The 10,816-nt window shown below is 46.4% G+C and overlaps 1 protein-coding gene across 1 annotated transcript; it reads left to right on the top strand.

The window, feature by feature from the left end:
• Positions 1 to 356: 356 nt before the first annotated feature.
• Positions 357 to 10,432, top strand: LAG3 (lymphocyte activating 3). Its single transcript, XM_083719310.1, has 8 exons — positions 357 to 716; positions 1,010 to 1,169; positions 1,804 to 2,030; positions 3,101 to 3,358; positions 3,807 to 4,100; positions 5,358 to 5,642; positions 6,851 to 6,963; positions 8,722 to 10,432. Exons 1-8 carry the CDS (start codon positions 665 to 667, stop codon positions 8,824 to 8,826), a joined length of 1,494 nt encoding a protein of 497 aa, XP_083575436.1. The 5' UTR covers positions 357 to 664; the 3' UTR covers positions 8,827 to 10,432.
• The last annotated feature ends 384 nt before the right edge of the window (positions 10,433 to 10,816 follow it).

Here is a 10,816-nt window from a genome sequence, read left to right as displayed (position 1 = left end):
GGCTGATGGGACTGGTAGTCCAGACCATCTTGTGGGCCCAAGGTTGGGGGAAGTTAGCTGATCCAGACCTGGTCAGAACCTCCTTGGTGTCCACCTACATGTGGTCCAGCAGCATCAGCATCTCCACATTCTCAAAGCATCACCAGCACCGCCACGTTTTGACTTAACCAAGATAAAGAAACCGTACCATAAAAGGGAAAAGATGAAAGAAGAGCACCAAAGAAACCATGCGATGAAAGGGGAGAGATCAAAGAAAAACATCCAGGGCACTTCCTGAGAAACTGGCCCTATGTACATTTTCCACTGCGAGCAAAACCGTGAAGAAAAACAACGGTTACTGAGTGGACCGAATGAGATGGAAACAGTTTCCATTGCAAGTTGCTTTCTAGAACTCACTCGGCTGCCTTCCTGCACATGGCTCAGCCTGGGGCTGATTTCTTGGCTGTGACGTCGCTCACTGCAGCGCCGCCAGGAAACCAGCAGCCCACCTGCAATATAAGGGCAACTACAGAAGTCTTTGATCAGAGATCCACCTCCATTTCCTTATCCTCAGGTTCTTGTGTGGTCCAGTCTGCAGCTCCCCTTACAAACCCTTCCCTTTTCAGCCAGAGGAGGAAGAGGAGAAGCTCGAGGGCACTCACCCACTTGTCCCTGTGACACCACTATGACTTTACTATTCTTCTGGACTATTGTCCTCAGTCTGCAACTGACTATTGGTAAGGAAAGAGAGGAGTGGCCCAGGATACCTGAAGGCAGGGTGGGGTTAGTGGTTGATGTACGCTTTGCTTCAGCTTTTTGTGCACCTGAGCTCTTCCAGGAGGTCCACTCTCCATCTCTGCTCCATGCTCTTAAGCAACAAAGACCCACCCCTTCCAGACCCTAATTTCACTCCCTCCATTTTATCACGGCAAGAGACCTGGGTGGCATAGGCTAGGCTGAGAGATATCGTCCTCTCGGACATGTTTGTAACCTCATCTTTTCCTTGATTGGCCCCACAATCTTCTCGCAGCCCAAAATGTTCCTTGTGCACCAGGAGAAGCATGTAGGGTGTGGGCTGAAGAAGGTGGGCGAGCTTTGCTTCCTTGTCACCTGAGTCGTCGGAGGATGAAGAGCAGCTTCAGGCAGCTGTACAAGGGATTAGCTCTTCGCTGGGTGCATCATGGAGAAAGGTAAGACACCCATTTCAATGCACTCAGGGTTGGGGGGGGGAGAGGGGGCTTTCAATTGCCGTATTTTTTGCTCTATAGGACGCACCCGACCATAGGACACACCTTGTTTTAGAGGGGGAGAACAAGAACAAGAAAAAAAAAATCTCCCTCAGCGCCCCTTCAGCAAAGCAGCAGGAGAAATGGAATCTTGCTCTCCCGGCTTCAGCAAAAGGAACCCGAAGCCTTTGGAGTGCAGCTCGAGTTCCCGCTGCACTCCAGAGGCTTCAGGCGGCTATCCCTGAAGCCTGGAGAGTGAGAGGGGTCGGTGCGCACTGACCCCTCTTGGTCTCCAGGCTTCAGCAAGGGAGGGAGCGCTCCCTCTGCGCTTCAGAGGCTTCGCGTTGCTATCACTGAAGCCAAGGAGCCTGCATTCGCTCCATAGGACGCACACACATTTCCCCTTCATTTTTGGAGGGGAAAAGGTGCGTCCTATAGAGCGAAAAATACGGTACTTTTATTTACCACTTCCTCTTCCTTCCCCTCAACTCCCTCCATTCCACCTACCCCCACCTCTCTCCTGTATCCCCTTTCTGGGCTCCCACCCCACTCATCCAGCACTTAACAGTTGAGTTTCCTCCTCCTGCATTTTCCCCAGCTCCCACAGGAACCGCCACTTGGTGCTCATGGTGGAGCCAAGCGGCGTCAAGAAAATGGCCCGCTCCACGATGCACCGAGCAACCGTCTGGGACCCTGGCTTCATCCGTGGGAATTTTTCGCTCAGGATTGAGCCGCTGCGGAAAGAGGACGCAGGAACCTATGTGGCCGTGGTGAAATTTGCCAAAGAGGTGTTGCGCTGCCAGGTGGAGCTTGGCGTGGTGTCAGGTAGGTAAATCTGACAGCTGGCAGCAGCTGCAGGAAATACGGTAGCCAGATTCTGTCAAGCAAGCTATCTGAAGAGCTGCTTTGGAATGTGGAAGGGAGAGCATGGGCGAGGGTAGCCAAACCCTTCCCTCGCTGCCCTCAGTAGCTTTAAGCCATTTTTCTAAGCCCTACTCACTTCCAGCATCGGAGGTGGGCTGGGAGAAAAGTTCTTCAAGAGATGGAGTGTAAAGAGGGGAGGGGATGGCAGGGGCGTTGCTGCACTTGCGGTGCTGGCCTGTGAGGCAAGTTGGCATAAATTGGCAGATGGTTCTGGGCAAATTATGATGGTGGATGGCTCAAGTGTCACTGGCGCTACACTTTGCAGAAAACACACCCACGCTGGTAAGTAATGGATGGAAGGATCTGTCAATTTCAGTCCTCTTTGATTCTCATTTTTCAAATCTTAGATTCAATTCTCTACCTTTTTGCAGCGATTTGCATTAAAAAAAATAATCCACTGGCAGTTTCTTCCAATAAAAGTCTTTTTTTGCATGATGAATGCATTTTTGCACATCTTCTTCACTAATTTGTATGCACGCTTGTCCCTAACAGAATGAATTTTGCAAACACTGTTTGACAAAATTCAGATAAGGGCAAACTTCAAAGGATGGCTGTGTTTCGGTTCTCATATTATTTTGGAAAATGTTGGTTTTTTATAAATTGACCTTTGAATGCAAACTGAATCTAACAACTGTTCCATCCCTACCTGAAACTAATTATCTGTTGTTGTTCAAGTCTCTAAAAATAGAGGGACATGACAAGAGACTTGGAGCTGGGTCAGGCCCTGTCAACTACCCCTTAATAATGCCCTTGCAGAATGGTTTGACTCCCCTCACCAATCCTCATTTGATATGTGAATGAGGCAGAATTCACCCCCTCTTGCAAAGAAAAGGTGACTGCACCATTTCATCCGCTATGCCCCTTGGACTTGACTGCTTTCTCCAGAAAGGAACAGATGGAGATGTTAGCTATATGATGAAAGTCATATCTTGTGATATGCACATCAGTGTATGATTCTCCTTTTCCTTCAGTGACTCCTGATTCTCCCGGTCCCCTGATTGAGTCTGAACCTATCCAGTTAACCTGCAACTCCACACATCCAGAAAACCCCCAAGAGATACGCTGGTTCCATGGAGGTCTTCTCATTGCCAACTCTGGTCGGTTCTGCTCCCTGAACCAGACTCTGGTTATCTCCAGATCATTCAGGAGTGATTCTGGGCCCTGGGTCTGTGAACTCACCTTTGCAGATGGGGAGAAAATTTATGCCACGTACAACCTGAAAGTCATAGGTAAGATTTGCCTTTTGCTTTTCCTGTTTCCCCAACCATAGAGTGCTTCCTCTGACGACAAAAAATACAATAAATATATATTCTCTTAAGAATCAGAACACATTTCCATTCTAAATTCCTGCTGCCCTTGGTGTATTTTGTGGGATTCGCAGAGCCAGGCAAAGGCCCTGGCCAGGTAGTTAATGTGCCCCCTCTTTTTTTTTACCCTGGGGATAACTGAAGTCTTATAAATAAGTATAGAAATAATTTTCACAAAAGTTATGCTGACAAATAATTTTATTTCAAGGCTTGAACCGTTTCTCCATATAAAGACAAAATGGAAAATATAGATAAATATGCTGACTGAGGCCCCCTTTGGAATCGGAGGCCTGGGCCAAGTGGCCCATATGCCCCCCCCCCTCTGTCTGGGCCTGATTCACACAATATCATGTCTCCCCCCCCAACCCAGGATTTGCTGAGCCAGCCGTATCTGTAGTCTATGTTGCAGCAGGATCTGATGCCCACCTGCCCTGCCTCCTGAACGACAATCCCATGGACTACGGCATTTCCAGGGTGGCAGCACGTTGGAGCTACGCAGCAAGGAGAGAACCAAAGGCAATAACCACCCTCAGTAATGGAAGCAACAGAAATTTTACCCTCCATCTTCCTGCGGTGGGTCTTGATGATGCAGGTTGGTACACCTGTGAGATCGCCATTCAAGGAACAAACATCACGAAGAACATCACACTGGCAGTAATGACAGGTGAGGAGCGGGGGCGGAACCAGAATTTATTTACAGTGGTACCTCGGGTTACATACGCTTCAGGTTACAGACTCCACTAACCCAGAAATAGTACCTCGGGTTAAGAACTTTGCTTCAGGATGAGAACAGAAATCGTGCAGCAGCAGCAGGAGGCCCCATTAGCCAAAGTGGTACCTCAGGTTAAGAACAGTTTCAGGTTAAGAATGGACCTCCGGAACGAATTAAGTACTTAACCCGAGGTACCACTGTGTTTCTTTATTTTGTGAGGAGTGGGAGACACAGAAAGAGCAAAGTAGATTTCTAGGTTGGTGAGTTGTGTCCCACATGTTAAAACCTCTGAAAGAAAAATGACAGTGGAGTCCAGCAATGGGTTGGGGGGGAGAAGGCAAGTGAGGGGGTGATCTCCTTGTCTGGGGAGTGCGCTTGTCCTTTCTGAAAAGGCAGCTTAAAAGGTTATCCCATGATGTTCTTATTGCAGGAATCCCATCTAGATGTCATTCAAATCATAGCTATTCAGTCTAGATCAGAGGTGGCCAACTCCCAAGAGACTGCTCACACGAGTTAAAAACTGGCAGTAATCTACCCCCTTTTTGTGGGGTTCAGGTCAAAGTTATTGAGCTTTTGTTTATGGGCTGCAGGGCTAAAATGTTTAGCTTTTTTGGGGGGAGCCAGAGTTCTTGGGCTTCTTTGGGAGGAGCCAGTGATCTACCAGTGATCTACCACAGACGTCCAGTGATCTACTGGTAGATCACAATCTACCTGTTGGACGTGCCTGGTCTAGTTTAATCCACCAAAGCTCTGGTTGGTGAATCCAGAGTGGTGGCGGCTGTAATGTCAGGAATTCTGTAAGTTGAGGGCAGGCTTGTGTGGTTTCCGATGTTGTTTTGGTTTTGCCATGTTGCAACAACACAGAATAGGAAAGAAAATATTTTAAATGGCATTTACTGTACTTCTAATAACTAGGGAGAGCTTTGGTCAAATAAACTCACCTTCCCTTTTGCTTTACTTTCCCCTCCACATTTCCAAAATTCATTGGCAGTGAGGTTTTGGGGGTCATGAAAAAATGAATTAGATTCATGTTCATCAGTTAATTGGTTAAAAGTCAGGTGATCTGCCAGGTGAAAACTGATTTGACAGCCCTAGAAGTAAGAGGTGTCATGTTTAATGAATGGGGCCAGGAATAGAGGGAGGATATGAGAGAGGCAGGTGATAGAGGATAGAGAAAGGAGTAGCTTCTGTTTCTTTCTTTCCATTCAGTCACCCCGAGCACTGAGGGAATCATCATGGAGGGATCTCGCCTGCTTCTCACCTGCAATCTCAGCTCCCACACAGGAAAGGAGCATTTTACGTGGAAGTACCTCGGTTTGAATCCCACAAACATGTCTTGGCCTGAGGCTGCCTCCACGAGTTTTGGGCTCCTAAGCCAAGGCTCGACCCTGGAGTTTCCTCAGGTGTTGCCCAATGATACAGGTACCTGGGAATGCAGTGTCCATGGCCCAGATGGGATGTCAGGATCGGTGCAGTACCACCTTGAAATTGCAGGTACATTATTAATTTGCTTATATGCTATTAATTCTTTCATTTGTCATTGCTGAAATCTGTGCCCGGTACAGTGGTACCTTGGGTTAAATACTTAATTCGTTCCAGAGGTCCGTTCTTAACTTGAAACTGTTCTTAACCTGAAGCACCACTTTAGCTAATGGGGCCTCCTGCTGCCGCCGTGCTGCTGGAGCATGATTTCTGTTCTCATCCTGAAGCAAAGTTCTTAACCTGAAGCACTATTTCTGGGTTAGCGGGGTCTGTAACCTGAAGCATATGTAACCTGAGGTACCACTGTACTCCGATCAAATTAACAGGGCAGCTTATAGTAAACTGTTTTAAAGACAATAAAACAACGTGCTCATAAAAAGAAGCTAAACCCAGCAACTCCATAAAAGCAGCCTGAAAATGATATATGATCTAGGTAGGTTAAGTCTAGTCAAAGGCGACTATGGGGTTGTAGTACTCATCTCGCTTTCAGGCCAAGGGAATCAGTGTTTGTCCACAAAAAGCTTTCCAGGTCATGTGGCCAGCATGACTAAACCGCTTCTGGCGCAACAGGACACAATGACAGAAACCAGAGCGCATGGAAATGCCGTTTACCTTTCCGCCACAGTGGAACCTATTTATCTTCTTGCACTGGCGTGCTTTCGAACTGCTAGGTTGGCAGGAGCTGGGACAGAGCAATGGGAGCTTATTCTGTCACAGGGATTTGAACTGCCGACCTTCTGATTGGCAAGCCCAAGAGGCTCAGTGGTTTAGACCACAGCATCACCCGCGTCCTACATTTATAGGATCTATATGTAATTGATCAAGACTGTGTGTGGACTAGGAAAAAAACAAGTAGTCTGTCTCCATTGATTCCAGAACAGAATGTGGTACAGCCACTGACAACCAGTCTTCAGTCTCCATCTCCTGTTAGTTTTCCCCCAGCCACCATTGCTGAACATATTCATTATCCAACTATTGCCTCTGATGAATAGGCTTTCATGGTTCTTCAAATTCCTCTGAAAACCTCTGCTCAGAGACAATAGCTGGATAGAAAAAAGCAAGCAGGTACCCTCTGTTAAACAAAGGGTCTTCTGTTCCACCTCCATCTTCTTTTTTAAAAAATATTGTCTGTTTCCAGCAACTAAGTGAACCCCAAGTTTTGATGCTTTCTGGTCCTTTTAATCCTCTCCAGATTATTTAATTGCAGTCTTGCCTTGCAGGTGCCCGGATCGCCCTTGTGCAGCCCAGAGCAGCTGAGAAGATCACTCTGGGGCTGATAGCCTTCCTTGTTATTCTAGTCTCCATCCTTGCTTTGACCTGCCTGAAACGAAGAGTAAGTCACTCCATCTGCTTTCTGTTCTCACCTGCTCTGCTCCTCTGGGCGTTTGGTTTTATTTTATTCTAGCAAGGCTTGAGTGGGGTGGGGACCCAAAAGAGAATTTTACGCTCTGCCATCGCTGAACGTCCAGCAATGCCAACAGACCTTTCCTCCTGATGAGGCCTGGGACAGATGTAACATTTTCAAAGCCATGCCCTCCCTAAACAGCTAAAGTTGCAATACGAACCAGCCCAGGAATGCTAGTTAACGTATTTTTCGCTCTATAAGACGCACCAGACCACAAGACGCACCTAGTTTTTGGAGGAGGAAAACAAGAAAAAAAAAATCTGAATCTCAGAAGCCAGAACAGCAAGAGGGATCGCTGCGCAGCGAAAGCAGCAATCCCTCTTGCTGTTCTGGCTTCTGGGATAGCTGCGCAGCCTGCATTCGCTCCATAAGACGTACACACATTTCCCCTTACTTTTTAGAAGGGAAAAAGTGAGTCTTATACAGCAAAAAATACGGTATTTATTCAGCCATCACTTTTCACAAACAAAAGGATGCCCCAAATAACTAACAGCAGATCTACTGCAAAATAGTTTAAAAAGTAAGAAAATGATTTTTAGATCACAGGGCAGTGTTGGTGAGGGGTTAACACTGCACCATTTAAAATCTTTTCTAGATACCCGCCGTTGTGTTGTTTATTATTTTAATGAAAACAGATGTCAAAAACCCTTTGAAAAGCATTGCTCTGGCATTAGGGCAGGGAGAAGTGTGAAACGCTGCTACAGCGAGACATGAGGTTTGCCACGTAGCTTGCTGTTGTGGTCATTGATTTTTCTTTAACCAATATCCGATGCAGGGAAGAAGCAGGATCTGACCCATGATGTGGCGGACAGAGAGTAAGCCTTTGCCCCTGCTGCAGTTCTGATCAAAGCCACACAAATGTTAATCAATAGCATCTGTCTGTTATTGCCTATCATGTCATTAGAGATGGGTAACATAACTCTCCTCATTCAAATTCCATGCACCTTTTAAAATGTTAAGTTAAAAAAAAAAAAGGCTGAGGAGAGATGAGACATTGTTTGTTTGTCTGTTTATGCACTATTTTGCAAGCAGCCTTCAGTTCTCTGGAAAACAAACAGACAAACATGTTTAAGTGTTCCTGATAATTGCATGATATCCCTTCATGCAAATGATGTATGTAGAAGGCTTAAGTCACATGCACTAATGTCAATGGAACAAAACAGAACATACACACAGAAAAAGTGCAAGGCCAGGTCAGGTGCAATTCTGCCTGAGATCAATGCATAGCTGTCAAGTGTCCCTTATTTGGCGGGACACTCCCTTATCCCAGTGCCATGTCCCGCTGCTGTCCCTTATTGATGAGGCTTCATTTGGCTGCTGGCTGGGCTTTCTGCCTTTGGCTCGGAGGGGCTCAGAAGTTGAACATACCTGTGCCCGGAAAATCCCTTATTTTCGAGGCTGCTGGTCCCTTATTTTCAAATCTGTAAGTTGACAGCTATGGATCAATGGCAGGATAGCATGGAAATCTCACAGCCCAGAAACAACCATTTTATCTCTGGCTCTGGGAAAGGAAAGGCCTTGACCAGGACATTGTGAAATGATGAACAGTTGAGCTTGCTTTTCTGATGGACTTTCACCCCTCCAAAAAGCTCTGCTGCTGTACAGCTGATGGGACGTGAAACCTTTTGATATTGAAATAGACAGGAAGTAACTCCGTTGCCAACTACTTTCCCTCCGCCCTTTTAGACCCGCTCCCGAAACTTCCCAGCATTGGATCTGATGCTAGCTTCCGCTTTGCCGGGGAAAGAAGTAAAGGATGAAGGCCAGGAGGAGAAGGGCCTGCAGATTTAAAAGAAGCAAGAAGGCTGCTTACAGGGCAAGTCCCAAGGATAGCCTGATGGTCCTATCAAGTGAAGACTGCTTACAGGGACAGCCAAGTGGTTGCTCACCCCAGGTGTTCTCAAGCTATGAGGTTGGAAGGGGGATTTAATGCTCCCCCCGTGGAACATGCCTTCCTCCCTACACCAGACAAGGCAAGAAGATGCACGCTCGACTTTTCAAGGGGTGATTCCATGCACGCACACCCCATTTGTGTTGTCCCGCCAACCTGATATGAGAAGGGCTGCCCTCCCTGTGTGTAGCTATTACAGAAAAAATAGGGGGTTTGGCTTTTGCTGCCCAGCTCCCCAAGGGACCGAGTCCCCTAAGTCCATGATCAGTCAGATGAAAGGATGGAGGCAAGATCCATAGAAAGCAAGGCAGATCTTTATTTTTCTGTTTAACAGAGTTCGCTCCCCTCCTTGCAAGGAGGTAGGAGAAACCCCAGTTGTGGTGGGAAGCCCCTATAAAGACTTTTGAAATTGACCCCCCTGTAACCCAAGACCCCCCCCCCCAAAAAACCAACATACCTACATCATAGAAGGAGGTGGTCTCCCACAGAAATTTGAGAGTGTTGCTTCTCTCCTGTCTGCCAGGATACCTGATAATGCCTTTTCCGGGTAGCTTGGCCATTCCTTTGATATGGTAGTTTCTGAATCTCTCACACATATTGATAGTTCCGCTCAGCTTAACAGATACTTGCCAGACTCTATTTGCAGGGATGTGTAAGTCCCTACAGTCCAGTGACAATTGGAAAGCTTTTTCCATTTCCTTCCTCCTTGCAGGGAAATATTTGAGGTCAATTTGGGAGAGTCAAAATGGCTTCAGGCTTGCTCTCCTGTACTATTTCAGACACGTGGTTTATATACTTACGTATGTGTTTGCCCTGTATGTTTATGAACATTTGTTCTATATTTGAGACCTTAGAATTCTTATAACATAGCTTTCCCCTATTGGTGGGTTTAGGAAGGGGCAGAAGAGTTTTGCTCTATTCCCCTTTCCCCTGTTAATGGCCTCCTCCACAAACCTTTGCACGGAGCATCAGCTGGCCTGCATATATATGGATCCTTGCATGTTCCGCTGTGGGTGGCACAGGTGGTCCGGTTGGGTGCTGGGTTCATGGGGCCCCAGAAGTTGGAAAGGATTTTGCGAAGGACAAAGCCAAATCGTTTGTGTGACATAGATCAAAAGCTTAGCTTCAGCCAGATACTAGATTATATGGCGGCTGAGGGGGGGGGCGCATGAGGGATTATGAAGTTCTTGTGGACACCACTTGGGGAGATGACAGGACCCTATGTGTATTAAACTGTTTCTGCTTGCTTGTGTTGTGTCTTCCTGACCCTCTTTGGCATATTTTGAGAAAAAGGGGCGAAAGACTGAATGGCTAGCAGCATGACTGGAGAGGCTAGAACCCTCTCTTGACTCTAGATATTATACCCCTTTTGCTTGTTACTGAATAATATTTTCATCTTTGCAATGATGGCATGTCTGCATTGAGATACTTTTATTAGCCAGCCCTTGTGGCTTGTAAGCATGTTGCATTTGTTCTTTTTGTGCAAAAAAGATTAAAAAAAGAAAATAACCTAAGTGTTTGGCCCCTGGGTGTCTCTATGACTGCTGCAAGATGGAATTTCTTTCCGCTACCTTCACTATCTATATTTTCTTTCTCCTTTCATTCCCTTATTGCTGAATGTCCGAAGGTGATCTCCCAGGGGGAGGATGGTGGTATAGAAGGAAAGATACAATGCCCCTAAGTTCTGTGTCTAAGCATTGCAGAATTGTCATAAACAGGATATAATCCCAGATCTGTATAATTACAAGGACTTTAAAAGAAGAACTCTCAACAGAAGGCCAGTGGTTTCAAGACTTATCTACAGATTCTAAACCAGTTTGAAACCACCTTAAATGACAAAACTAGGGGAAATAGTACTTTTATGAGTGTGCTGAGGTTTCTTCCTTAGAG

This window comes from Podarcis gaigeae, assembly GCF_964106915.1.
Source record: "Podarcis gaigeae genome assembly, chromosome: 17".
Taxonomy (NCBI): Eukaryota; Metazoa; Chordata; class Lepidosauria; order Squamata; family Lacertidae; genus Podarcis; species Podarcis gaigeae.
This window is presented reverse-complemented; position numbering and strand designations above follow the sequence as displayed.

Excerpts from the sequence above, each read along its gene's own strand:
- LAG3 (XM_083719310.1), top strand. The coding sequence starts at position 665 with ATGACTTTACTATTCTTCTGGACTATTGTCCTCAGTCTGCAACTGACT. Across the intron at positions 717-1,009 it reads CAGTCTGCAACTGACTATTG|CCCAAAATGTTCCTTGTGCA; the intron begins GTAAGGAAAGAG and ends ATCTTCTCGCAG. Across the intron at positions 2,031-3,100 it reads GGAGCTTGGCGTGGTGTCAG|TGACTCCTGATTCTCCCGGT; the intron begins GTAGGTAAATCT and ends CTTTTCCTTCAG.